The sequence below is a fragment of the Talpa occidentalis genome, unplaced genomic scaffold (genome assembly GCF_014898055.3).
Source record: "Talpa occidentalis isolate TD23 unplaced genomic scaffold, MPIMG_talOcc4v2.1 talOcc4.17, whole genome shotgun sequence".
NCBI classification, from domain to species: Eukaryota; Metazoa; Chordata; class Mammalia; order Eulipotyphla; family Talpidae; genus Talpa; species Talpa occidentalis.
The window spans coordinates 52,338,656-52,352,027 of NW_023601754.1; the positions used below are offsets into that span (position 1 = coordinate 52,338,656).

Consider the following 13,372-nt stretch of genomic DNA (forward strand, 5'->3'; position numbering starts at 1 on the left):
CACGGACGGTGCCCCTGAAAGCGGCTTTGGGCCCCATATTCGAGTTTCCGAGGCCCAACGCCAGCTCAGGCGGGGCCCAGCGTCCGCCTTCCTTGGCGGGGGCCCACACCTCCACACCCCCGGGCCACGCCAAGCAGGACACGGGAATGAAGCACGACGCTCAGCATTTGGGGTGACAGGCGGCATCTGGGCTCGGGCCGGGCAGGAGGCTCACCGGCCTTGCTGGGTGCAGGAGGGGGTTTGGCCCTGCTGTGGGGGGGTGGCCCATGGGGGCGTGACGTGGCCCCAGTCGTGGCAGGGCCGTGGGGAAGGGGCGGCAGAGGCTCACGCTCTCCGCCTCAGCCCTGCTGGGCCCAGGGGAGGTGGCGCCCCCCCGCCCCTGCCCCCACCCCCCAGAACATCAGCGGCTTCGCAGACACGGCCGGACGGGCTGGCCAGAGCCGTCCCAACAGCCGGCGCGGCCTCACAGCACTATTTCTGTCTAATAAAGTTGCCTGACTCGGCCCCAGACGTCCCTCCACCCCTTCCCCGGAGCGGAGGCTGGGGCTGCCCCGGGGGGTGGCGAGAGTGGGGAGAGCAGACTGTGGGCACCCAGGCCGACCAGTGCAGGCGGGCAGTGCGTGGCCACAGAGCCGGGCAGGAAGGCCTGGCAGCACCCCTCCCCCACAGGCGCCGTTGCGGGCAGCTGGCCAGGCTCCGGCCCCCACCCCTCAAGCCAGCGGCCTAAGAAATACTGAGGGTCCAGGACTGGGGTGGACCCTGCTGTGGGGGCCTAGGGAGGCCTCGGGTGCCCACGATCACCGACTTTGCAGCCTGGGCCCCCACCCCTCTCCGCACCCGTCTCTGCGAGGTGGGGTGCAGCTGCTCCCAGGGGTGTGCAGGGCTGGAAAGGCCTGGAACAGCACTGCCACCCACGCCGAGGTGCTGGGGCGAGGCCTGGGAGAGACAGACGAGCCGGGGGGTGGGGGTGGGGGCGCCTGTGTGCAGGGGGCGCCGCCAGCCCGGCAGGTGAAGCCGGCAGGAGTTTGGTTTCCAAAAGGAGGAAATTCTTTGGGCCCAAGTGTCGGAAACAGGCACTAGGCCGAGGAGGAAGACAGTGGTTTCCTCCGCCGGGGGCTGGAGGTCTGGGGAAACTTCCTCCTTTCAGGCTCGCCCGCTCCAGGGAGTGTTTCTCAGCTGCTCGTTGCCCCCCGCCCCCCGCCGTGGGGCCTGGGAGACTCCGTGGACACCAGGCCGGCCCGGCTCCCTGGCGCTGAGGCCCCCCGGGGAGGCCCAGGGTGGGCAGGTCCTCTGCCTTCCCGCCACAGGGCAAAGAGCACATCGCCACGCCGAGAGCCTGGCCCGAGCGTCCGCCTCCCAGGGTCAGGGTCAGCCCCGCCGCCCCCACGCACCCGCCCCAGGCCCCTCCTCTGGAGAGGACGCCGAGAGCCCCAAAGCCGGGCACCTACTAGGCAGGACAGCAGGCGCCGGGGTGCCCGGAGGCTGCAAACTGCCGCGGCCCTGGCTCCTAGGACAGAGCCGCAGGCTGGTCAGCACGGCCGCCCGGCTGCAGAGGGGACACGACTGTGCTGAACAGCAAGGACGCGCTTCTGCTTTCTATTTGCAGCATTTCTGCTCGGTGCTTATTTTTCCCTGTCTTCTGCTAATTTGGGGTTTAACTTGCTCTTCACTTTCTAGTGTCTTAAAGTAGAAGCTCAGACTGCTGGGGAGACCCTTCCCTGACAGCTGTGCGCCCCCCCAGCGCTGCCCCAGCTGCTCCTGCAAGTCCCGGCGATACCGAGATTTCGTTTCCCGTCCAGTTTGAGATATTTGTGCAAAATTGAGAGAATCTATTCCTGGAAAGTTGGGCAGAATTGGAGATAAAGCCCTCTGGACGTGGCCTGCTGGACGACGCCTGCTTCCGGCGCCAGCGCTCTCAGCGGTGGCGGCTTTACCCAAACGCTTGCTCTCGTGTGCCCGGCGTGGGGCGTGGGGCGTGCCCGGCCCGCTCGGCCTTCCAGAGCTGCTGGCGTCTGGTGGCTGAGAATATGCTTCCATCATCTTTCTAACCCCTTCGCAGTATTTCCTTATTTTCCTTCATGACTTTCTTACTTGCATCTTCTCTCTTCTCAGTCACTCTTGCCAGAGCTTTGTCTATCTCGTTTGATTTTTTATTAAGACTTTTTAAAGACGGTTTAAATAAAAGGAAAGGTGTCATCGCTCTAGATGAGAGACCTAATATTATAAAACTGTCTCCTCATGTCTCCCGGCTAGATTCATTATAATTCCAATAAAACCCCAGCAGTTTTTTTTTTTTTCATTAAACTTTATTCATTTCTACAGATGAATAAGGAGCCTCGGCTAACCAAGGCCCTCTTGAGAAGGTGAAGAGAGGCCTTTTCTTGATCCAGCAGGCGTGGAAGAGGCTGTCGTGAGGATGGGCGAATAGACAATTAGCTCAAGGCAGGAACAGAGAGCCTAGAAGCACCTGCACGGGTGCAGGGGCTCAGGTGTGTCAAGGCGGTGCTGCTGGGGCAGGTGAGCCCCATAGGAGAAGGGGAAGGGGCCCCTCCTCACACCTCAGACAGGAATCGACTCCCGGTGGGCCTAGGGATTAAAAGTCCACTGTGCGCCTTATGTCGCTTCGTAAATAATCCCGGTCAGCGAGTACCGCCCGCACCTCGCCCTAGTCTTGTTAGGTGAGCCGCAAAAGCGGGCGGAGAAAGACACTGGCAACTTGCTCTTCTGAAACAGGAGCCCCTGTGCGTCGGGAGACGCCCGACAGGCAGCGAGGTCATCACCCACGGCTTCCTGCGCCCTCTGGGCTGCGTCCCGAGGCCCGAGACGCCGTTCACTGGAACAGGAAACCCCCAATCCGAGCCGGGGTACGCCCGTGGCCGCACATCTCTTCAAGTTCCTGTGGTTCTAGGCGTTTGCTGGCGGGTTCCTCAGGCGGCTCACCCCAGGGTGCCAAAAGCCGGGCCCACAGCCCCCAGCCGCTGCCCGTCGGGGCGTCTGGCTCCAGTCCGTCTGTTCTCGGCCCTTCATTTGCTCACAAGTATTTTAGAATCCACTGGGAAACTTCCCCTAAAAGCATTAAAAGGGCCGGGAAGGTGATGAGAACCGCGTTTACCGCACACGGCGAGACGGGCGTCCCAGACCCTGCGCCCCAGCGGGGCTAGGGCTGCTCCCCATTCCCCCGGGGCTCAGGCGGGCCCGGCCCGGCGCTGCCCCTGGGGCTCCACTGCGCCAGTCACCAGCTGCCCGAATGGACATGCCTTGTGAGCACCGCCGTAACCCGGCCATCCACGGGCCACAGGATGGCCTCTGCACGCGAGGTCACCCGCAGGGAGCGCCAGGGTGGCGCCTGCCGGGCACCATCAGCCCTTGGTTTCCTTCCCTTCCCTCCATGCTGGCAGAAGCTTTTGGGGATGGGCCAACGGCAGCCCGCCGTGCGCCCCAGCACAGGAGGAAAGTGTGACATCTCCGGTGACAACCCCGTGACGTCCCTTGTGATGTGACGACCCCTGTGACGGCCGCTGCCCGCCCAGAGCCGGCTTCCTCGGCCCGTGTCTGTTTTCCGTGCTGGAGCGTCCTCGCTCCTTGTCCCTGGAGGCTGTGCTCTGTGATGAGCGGGTCTTGGGCTCAGCGGGCTTTTCTCTGCATCTTTCGTGCTGATTATACGTTTCTTCTCACGTACTCTATTGCTGTGGTGGCGTGTGCCTGGTCCTCAGGGTGAAATCAACCTTGAGCGATGGACGGACGCCCCGTCCTTCCTAAGCCCTGGCTGAGGGCGGCCCCGGGTACGGCCCCATCGGGCTCTGTGGCTGTCGGGGGACGGGCGCCTGTGGCTGTTCTCCCTCCAAATGGCCTCCTCGGGTTCTGCTATCAAAGTTAGGTCGCCCCACCGAAACTATGAGACGATTTGTATGAAGTTGGGATTTTTTCCTTCCCTAAATGTTTAGGATGATCTACTGCTGAGGTCGTGTCGACGTAAAAGATTTGGAGCGAGGAGATCGTTCAGATTCCAAATTTAATTCGTTAATTTTGGGTGATTTATATTCTTTCCTTCACCTTGTGTCTGCTTTTGTATAAGGGGTTTTAAAAGAAATAGGTCTTTTGTACCTCAACTGTCTCTCCCTCTGTGCATGTTCCCCAGGGGTGCAGTGGGGTGTCCGGGCCGCACAGACACCCAGCAGCTCGTCCCTGGCGTGCCTCAGTTGTGCCAGGCGCTGTGCACCACAGGACGGCCATCGTGCTGTCCGTCTCCTGGGAGAAGCCGCTGTCCGCCTTGGCGTGGCGGCCACGTCATCTTCAGCTCGTTGGGCTGCGCTCTTACCTGGGTCGCTCTTGCTGTCCGCCTTCTCGGGACTTAATTTGCGATTTTTTGAACTTCTTGCGGCAGACGCCAGCCTCTCCTCCTCCGAGCCACGCCAGCCATCACCCGTCCTGCGTGCTTTCTCACGGTCCCTCAGCACGTGCTGTGCTGTGAGGCTTGACTTTTTTTTGTGAGTCAGTGAAAAAGATCTTCCAATTCTGATTGGATTTCTTCTTCGACCCCTGAGTTACTTACGTTATTTAATTTCCAACACATTTCGGGCTTGGCTGGCTGTCTCTCTCTCTGGTCCCTAGCTTCGTTTCGCTGTGGTCCGGACATGCACGGAGGGTTTCATTTCTTTCACGTGTGATGGAATTTGCTCTTGCAGCCCTGCGAGAGGTCCCTTTGGGAAAACGTCCAGCGTGGGTTTAGAAAGCATTCCCAGTCGCCGGGAGGCGTAGCGGCAGCCGCTGCGAGTGTCGGGGAGACTCGTGTTTGTCACGTTTGTCCCTCTCTGCGTCCTGGTTGCCTCTCGAGCAGTTGCCAGCAGAGGTCAATTCAAATATGCAACAGCTGTGAATCCAGGCCTTTATCTTTTAGCTCTGCCGGTTTTACTTTATGTGTTTTAAGGTCTTGTTTTTTGGTGCATACAGGTTTAGAATTGAGCCATGAAATTTCCCTCTGTCACTAGCCATGCTTGAAGTCCATGTTGTCTGTTTCAATTTACCTAAACCTGCTTTCTTTGGTCTACAACATTTATCTTTTTCTATCCTTTCATTGCCAACCTTTCAATATTGTTAAATCTGGAGTAGATCTGGGGCCTCCCTGGTGGTGCAGGGGCTCAAGTCTCAGCACTGTCACCAGGCACAGCGGCCTGGATTCATTCCCCGGCCAGGGAGCTACCCACAGGGCACAGCAGACCTCTCCTGTCTCCCCACTGCTCCCCTCAGCAGTGTGTCTCAGTGAACTCGCCTGTTCTGTTCCCCACTGTCTCTGCAACCCTGCACCTCTGGCCTGCACCCCAGTTATTGTACAAAATAAATAAGCAAATATTTTTTAAAAAGAAAAGAAATAGGCCCAGCTTCTCTGGCCTCCGCTCCCTCAGAGCCAGGCCCCTGGGCCGCTCCGCAGGGGGTCAGAGATGTAGCTGGCGTCCCTGGTGTGGAGGTGCAGAGCCCCCATGGCTGCACGAGGGGTGCTTGCTCCCAGCCTTGTCTCCACACACAGCAAGTGTCCCTGCTTGCTGGTGCCCCCGGGGCGGCCTCCTACGTGGCGCCTCTCCTGGTCCCGCAGGCCCAGGCTCCCATGGCTGCCTGCCTGCAGGCCGTGGAAGGCCCCCCTGGCCGGGGCCGTGGGCACCGCCGTTCACACCCTTTCCCTGCTGTGCTGCTGTGGACCCCACAGACCCCGGAGTCTGCTATGAGTCAGGGTGCAGTCATCCTAGAGCTGGGACCTGGACTCCCACCCCACTTTTGAGCAACAAGCAGGGCCAGGCCCTAACGTCACCCGGCCCCTAAGAAGCGCCTCACCCCTGTGGCCTGAGGGCTGCGCCCTGGGGGCGGGGTGGGGCAGCCCACTCCGCTGGGCTGGGCAACCGCAGGTGGTGCTCATACCCTGTCCTCCCCGCGCAGGCTGCGGGAGCACCACCGGGCCGCCATCAAGGTTATCAGGCGCATGCAGTACTTTGTGGCCAAGAAGAAATTCCAGGTGAGTCCTGCGCAGATCCTCCTGCCCTGGCCCTCCCAGAAAGCCTGCGGCCCTCAGCGAGGCTGCGGGTCTCCGTCCCAGCCGCCCAGACAGCAGATGCCACACTGCCCCGGGAAGGCCTCGCTGCCCTCGACAGCAGCCCCCGCGGGGCTCGGCCCTCCGCCTGCCCCGGGACCCAGCTGGGAGCCGGGACCCCCGCCTCTCCTGCCCTGACTGGAAGGCAGCCCGGGGGGTCATGTGCCCTTCTGCTCGCCATCAGCACCTCACGGGCCGGGTGCCCTGCCCCTCCAGACGGGTGGGGGGGTCCATCTGCGAGGCCCACGGCTGCGGCCCTGTGAGCCCGCCCACCCCCAGCTCCAGGCCGTGAGGGCTTTCCCGGGCGGACACGGGCCTCCTGGGGCAGCTGCTGGGGGCAGAACCGCAGGCTCCAGATAGCCCCACCCTGGGCGTCCTGGGCGACTCCCCGCTCGGGACCACAGTTGCCTGAGGACGGGCATTAGGGACTCAGCTTCTGGGGTGATGCCCCCACTCTAGCGCAGGCATGAAAGCCACCTGCTGGCTTGGGGAGCCCTGTACCCCATCCAGGCTGCGGGGCCCCTTTTCTGCCTCAGGGCACAGGCCAGAGCCCTTCCGGGACTTGGGGGGAAGACTGGCCAGGCCGCCCCGGGTCGTGCGTGAGCCCACGATGGCGCGAGGCGCGCATGTCCATGTCCCCATGGCGGGCTCCGGGGTGACGCGTCCTCCCACCGCAGCAAGCGCGGAAGCCCTACGACGTGCGGGACGTCATCGAGCAGTACTCCCAGGGCCACCTCAGCCTGATGGTGCGCATCAAGGAGCTGCAGAGGAGGTGGGCAGGCGCGGGGCACGGGGGGCAGGAGGGCGGGGGGCGGGCCGGGCGTGCCAATGGGCGGGTAGAGGACGGGAGAGAAGCAGCACCAGCCCCAGAGCCTTGGGACCCCCTGAAGCCCACCCCCCGCCCACTAGCCAGGATCCCCCTGGCCCCAGAAGACAGCCACTGGGGCCCACCCATGGGTGCCCCCACCTTTGTAGCAGAGCCCTGACCTCTGGGAGCCTGGAGGGCGGCATGCCTCAGGACAGTGGTGGGCCAGCCTGGACCCCCGCTCATGTGTCCCGGGCTGCCCCTTTGGGGCTGTGCCCATCTGACCCCTGAGGCTGGTGCTGTTCCCGGCTGACCCACATGCAGGGGTCCCACGGGCCGGGTGACCTGGCCTCACCAGAACAGGTCTGCCTCTCCCCCCGTGGGCGCTGGAGATGCGGCCATGGGACACTGGGTGACTGCAGGCCCCGCCCCCACACCCTGCTGCCACCCTGGCCCATCACCCAGGCCAGCGTCTCGGGAGCTACTGAGCATGGCCCCTGGAGAACACAGGCCCCGGGGCCTCAGTGCAGGACCAGGGGGTGGGGGGGAGCCCCCAGAGGGGTGCCAGCCAGTTGGCCCACCGCGTCGCCAGGGCACGCGAGGCGCGGGCTGCGTGTGAGCGGTCTGGTCCCTCCCTCTCTCCCAGGCTGGACCAGTCCATCGGGAAGCCGTCCCTCTTCATCGCCGTGTCAGGTGGGTCTGCAGTCGGCACCCCGGGCTGGCCGGCCCTGCTCCGGCACCCCCTTGTTCCTCAGAAGGGCCTCACTTGCAACAGGACCCAGGAGGAGCAGGGACCTGGGACCCCACCGGGTGGAGCGGAAGTCCCAGTGTGTGCCGTGACCCCTGAGTGCGTTTAGCTAGCAAACTCCCAGGCCCCCGAGCCCTGGGTGTCACCCATCCTGGGGAGGAGGGGAACCGAGGAGTAGGGCTGTAGAGGAGTAGGTGAGTGGCCAGCCCGGAACACAGGCTGCCCGGCTCTGGGGGCACCCTCCCTCGCTCCTCCGGCCCAGACTGTGGGGGACCCTGGGCGGCCAGGCCAGCCAGCGCCTCGGGGTGCGAAGTGCCTGAGTCAGGCCAGATGCCAGGCCAGCGCTGCCCAGGGCAGGATGTCGGGGTCCCACCTGTCCTGTCCCAGAGCCTGGGTCTGGTGCAGGGATAGCCGGGCCGGCCGTGTTGGCAGCACCCGGTCCCCCTGCCCCCGGCCCCGGAGCTCTAAAGCCGTCCTCGAAGTTCAGGCCTTTGGCCGCTCAGCTCCTCGGCCCTCGACCCCTCTCCCCGACCCAGCCAGGGTCAGCTGCCCGCCCCTCCCCACTGCCAGCACGCCGGCCTGACTCTGATGCTCTGACCCCCAGAAAAGAGCAAGGACCGCGGCAGCAACTCCATCGGCGCCCGCCTGAACCGGGTGGAAGACAAGGTAGGGCCGGCGCGTGCTCCCCGTGGGGTCCTGTTCCCGGCCAGGGCTCCGCAGTGGCGCTCTCGCGGCGTGCGGGGGGTGAGGGCATCTGCTTCCCTCCCTCGCTCGCGCCTGGGCTGCACACCCGGGTATCCCCAAGACAGGGCTCACGTCCACCACCCTGGCCGCCCAGCCTGGCCACCTCTGACTCGGCCCACCCGGTGCTGCAGCCCCTGAGCCCGGTGCGCTGGGTCACCGGTGCTGCTCACGGTGGCTCGGCTCTGCCAGCCAGGGGAGGGGCGCTGGGCCCAGGGCCCTCCACATGGGGTCCCGCCCCGGGGGCTGGTGGTGGAGGCCCGGCCGCCTGAGGGGTGAGGCCGGGTCCTCTGGCGGGCCTGGGCCGTGCGGCAGGCCCAGGGCAGGACGACCCCTCCCAGCCTCCCAGAGTGGAGCCAGACCACCCGGCCGAGCGGCCCCAGGCGGCGGGCGGGCCTGCCTTTGAAGTCGGGTGGCTTGCAGCAGGCTGTTATCTTGCGAGCAGCGTCCACTACATGGGCTTTATCTGGAGGGGCTAAGAGGCTAAAAATAGAGGCATTTCGGTGGGCAGGGAGTGCGACTCGGTTTCCCGGCAACGCCTGGCTCGGCCCCTTCCACCCCTGCAGCTGGGCAGGCGGCAGGGGCAGCGACGTGCGTCCTTCTCTCGACTCTCCCCCCGCGTGGCCGCAGGGCACAGACCCGCCAGTGGGCTCAGGCGGCCAGCGGGGAGCCGCCATCCAGGTACCTACTGGGCCCTTGCCTGGGCCTGGCCGTGGGCCACACGACGCCCATGCCTTGGGGTGCCGGGGCTGTCAGCTCAGGCCTGGGCCGGCTGGAGCCGCATCTTCTCCAGCCTGAGCCCTGGTGGCCGATGCCCACCCAGAGACAGAGACCCCAGTGCCTCTCACTCTGCCGTCAGGACCAGAGGCTAAAGACTGGCATGCCTGTGAGGGGCAGCACCCGGCGGCAGGCCCCTGTGGGTGGCCACCCAGCATGCGAGCGCCCCCCTCCCGGGCCGCATTTGCCGAGCGGCTCTCACCACTGGCAGGAATCGGGGCTGGGCCCAGGGCATGCTCCTGCCCCTGCCGCCGGGAGAGCCGTGCCCCACAGGCCCATGTCCAGGTGTGCTGGCCCCTCCTCGGGGGGCCCTCCTCGGGCCCGGCCCTTCTGTCCTGCTGTTTTGGGCCGTCCCCTCCACTGCCTGCTGCCAGTGGGACTGCAGTCCTCAGGGCCCCGGCCCAGAGCCTCGGTCCTTTGGGGCGACCATGAGGCGCAGGCAAGGTCCCTGCAGCAGTGCCCCCTCTCCCGCTATGCGGCTGGACCCCAGAAGCCTGCTGGGACCTAGAACGAGGACCCGTGCGGTGGGCTGCGGTGGGGCTGGCGCTGGCCTTGGGGGCGCAGAGTTACATGCCACGTTCCTTCAGATCTGAGGAGCACAGGGAGTGTTTCCAGAGCCCCTGGCCCCCAGGGGCAAGGCTGGGGAGCAAAGCCAGGGTTGAACCCCACAAGTGCCCGAGTCCCCGCTGCCAGGCCCTGCCCAGCCACATCTGGGTTTCGGGGGTTCCGGGTCCTAGGTGTGGGGCACTAGGCAGGCACCAGGCCGTACTGTGCTCACCCCCTGCCAGGGCCTCCCGGGGAGCAGAGCCCTCGACCCCTGACCTCAGCCCCAGCTGCCTGTCCAGGCGTCGTGGAGCCGAGCTGGCCAGAGAGCGACCCTCCCCCGCCACTGCCAGTGCCCCCCTGGGAAACAGAGCCTGGGAAAGGGCTTCTTGGGGCCCAGAGGGCACCGTGGCACATCCTGGGCCCCGCTCGGTCACAGTTATCACCACGGCCATCAGGACCATAAACAGCCAGCACCGCCCTGCTGGGCAGGACTGAGCCTGGGACAGGAAGTCCGGCAGCTGCCTGTGCTTAGGGGCCCCACAGGCCCCCGCCCAGCCAGAGCCCCTGATCTTCCCAGCTCCTCCAGGATGGCCTCACCCCCCCCAACCCCCGCCTGCCGTTTGCTGGGCCAGCCAGGCCCTACACTGCCAGATGCCGCCTGGCCGGCCCACCCAGCGCGGCCGGGGAGGACAGTGGGCCACGGCCCAGCCGCCGGGGGTGCGTCCTCGGAGGGTGAGGGCCTGGGCGGCGCCGCAGGGTGCTCTGGGGAGGGCAGCGGAGCTAGTGTGGCATGCCTCGGTTCCACCATAAGAAGACCCTCCTTCCGTGTCAGGCCTGGGCAGCCCCACTGGCCCGAGTCTGGGGCCTCCGCACAGCCCTACCTGGCAGGGGGTGCCTGTGTGTCCCCTCAGAGCCCCCCCCCCCGGCTGCCCCTCTGCCCAGGGCTCCTCGCACCTGCTCCCCAGCCTGCCTCACTGCAGGGGTGTGGGGAGAAGCTTCCCACGACAGCCGGGCCCCCACAGGCTCCCCTCCAGATGTGGAGACTCAAGACCCGCCCCAGCCTGGCTCTAGCTGGGAAGGGAGTGACATCAGCCACTCCCTGCTTTGCCTCAGAAGCTCCTGGTCCTGGGGTGGGGCTCGCAGGTGGGGACTGGACAGGGAGGCTGAGGGCTGCCGGAGGTCGCACAGCTGGTTCGGTGGAGAGGGCGCTCAGGAGGCCCGGAAGGTGGGGGGAGAGGAGACAGCCCTCCAGCCCTCAGCCTGTACATGAGGCGGGTGGGGGCCAGGGGGCTGCCTGCCCAGCCGCGGCCGGGTCCCTGCTCCCGTGCCTGCTGGAGGACAACCCGCCTCGCTCCGTGCTCTCAGCTGGTGCCAGGACCAGCGCAGTGTGTCGGTGTGGCTCAGGCTGTGCTCCTGCTGCTGCTGCCGCCGCGGTGGGCACAGCGGGCGGCGGGTCTCTCTGCTGTTTTGGCCGGAAACGCTCATGGCTCAGAACTGGACACAGGAAGGTCCTGGGTTTCCAGACCCCACATCAGCAGGCGTGGGTGGGAAAGTCAACTCCTCCCACCTGACACTCCTTCCAGACCTAGCCAGGCACCCCTTCCTCCTAGACTAGAGGCCCCCAGCCCAGGATGCCCCCCGCCAACCTCCCCAGCTCCCCCTGCCTAGCATACACGGGCCCTTCCCATGGGGCTTGTCTGCCCCAGCTCCTGCTCTGTCTTCGTCCCAGAGGGTTCCTCCACTGGGACCCCAAGGCACCCCCACCCCGACAGTATCCCCACCCACCCCCCAGAGCGACCTCGACGCCACCCACCCTCTGCCGTCCAGCCCTCTCCCTCCCTGCCGGGCCCAGGCCTTTTTCATCTCCTGCTTCGGTTATTTTTCCAGCCGCCTCTGTGGGCCCCACCTGTCCCCCCTGCTCACCAGTCCTTCACGTCGTATATTATTTATTTCACTGCCGAAATCTGCTGGCTAATATTTTGTTCTAAATCGGCAACTTGAGTGGTTGTGGGACTATTTGAATTTTCTATTTCTTCTTGGGTCAGTTTTGGTAAGTTGTACCCTCTAGGAATTTGGACTTTTCAACTTCGTTTTCCAATTCGCTGGCATTTGTGATCATTTTGCTGTCTGTGTCATCAGTAGTTAGCTTTTTATTACCAACATTATCTGTGTCTCCACTTTTTACCTTCTCCCCTCTATTTCCTTAGCCCAGGTGTGTGGTTTCTGTAGCTTTTTAGGTTGGATCATTCATTTTTAGACTTTCCAAATTTCTAAAATGTGCACTTAAGGCTATAAATTTTTCATCTAAATACCAGTCCAACCTAAGTTTTGAGGGATCCCTTTCACTGACGTGTTCACACGCTTCTTTTTCTAATCTCCATGTGAGCTCGCGCTCGCCCTCGGAGCCTTTCAGCAGTGGGATTTCAGTCATCATTATAATTGCGAGAACTTTCTAATGTTATTACCATGTTGCCTGAGAACAATCCTTTGGAACCCCTTGAGCTATATCCTCTAGCACAGCATGTGATCCAATTCTGCAAATGTACCTGCCGTATGGAAAACCACGTGAGTCAATCCCCCGGTTGCAAAGGCTCTGTGGCCTCAGAGTCAGCCAACAGCGCGTGGAAAATGCTTGTGGTGACCTTAACCCTGCAACAGTTGTGTCTGTGCTGAGCACAGCAGACTTCCTCCTTGGCATAGTCCCTAAACAGGTGGTGTACAGCTAACAAAGCATGTACGTGTGTTAGGTGTGAAGTAATTGAGAGGTGATTTAAGGTAGCAGGAGGATGGGTATAGGTTGCTGTGAATACTGTGCCGGTTTACATATGGACTCGAACATCTGTGGAGCTTGCTGCCCACTGGGGGGGTCCTGGGTCAGAGGGTGACTGTTCTCTGCGGCGTTAGCTTTATTTTTACCTACCTGTTTTGTGTCTTGGACTCCATAAACCCCCACAGGTCTAGACATGCCCTTCGGGCGTGTTGTACACTAAGTGGTCTTTATGCGTGTCCTCCTCACACCACTCGGTCCTGACGCCCTCTCTGCAGAGTGCCTGTGGTGTGACCAGGCCACATGCTCTTGGTCCACTTGCCAGCCAACGGGTCTTTGGATTGTCCCCGATTCTGGGCTACTGTAGAAAGTGCTGTTGTGAGCTTTTATGTGCGAGTCTTTGTAGATAAGATAGTTCTTCATCTCTCATGGTTGGGCCCCTAAGTGGAGTTGATGGGTCTTAGGATAACTTTCTGCATATCTTCCCAAAAGCTCCCCAACTGTTTCCAAAGGTCAGGCGCCGTGTTGCTTTCCTGCCAGTGCTGTGTGGAGGTCCCCATCTCCACATCTGTGCAAATGCAAGGGCCGGTGGGTCCTTGCAGGGCCAGGTGGTGGAGCATGTGCAGCGGCATCTCGGGGGCTTGGCTTGCATCCCCAGCCACTGGCAATGTTGACTGCCTCCCCGTGCTCGTTGGCCGCGCATGGTCCTCTGGCAAAATGTTTATTCGCCCACTTTGTGTGACTGCTGAGGAAGCGATGTCTGCACGTTCTGGATCCATGCCCTGTGTTTGCTGGATGCCCTGCAGCCGTGTCCTCCCGTTCTGTGGCTCTTTCCTTTCCTGTGTCATGTCTTTTAAACGCAGACACTGAAGTGAGGCTCGGAGTCTTTCTGGTGGGCTCGAGCCTCAG

At 63.3% G+C, this 13,372-nt stretch overlaps 1 protein-coding gene across 1 annotated transcript in view; it reads left to right on the forward strand.

Annotated features, from left to right (window-relative positions):
* The window catches only part of KCNQ1 (potassium voltage-gated channel subfamily Q member 1), a 169,727-nt gene that overhangs the window by 116,687 nt on the left and 39,668 nt on the right, over window positions 1-13,372 (forward strand). The window contains exons 12-15 of the mRNA XM_037517354.2: window positions 5,929-6,004; window positions 6,757-6,851; window positions 7,531-7,577; window positions 8,237-8,298. Coding sequence (XP_037373251.1) covers window positions 5,929-6,004; window positions 6,757-6,851; window positions 7,531-7,577; window positions 8,237-8,298 — 280 coding nt within the window. The remainder of the gene's footprint in view (window positions 1-5,928; window positions 6,005-6,756; window positions 6,852-7,530; window positions 7,578-8,236; window positions 8,299-13,372) is intronic.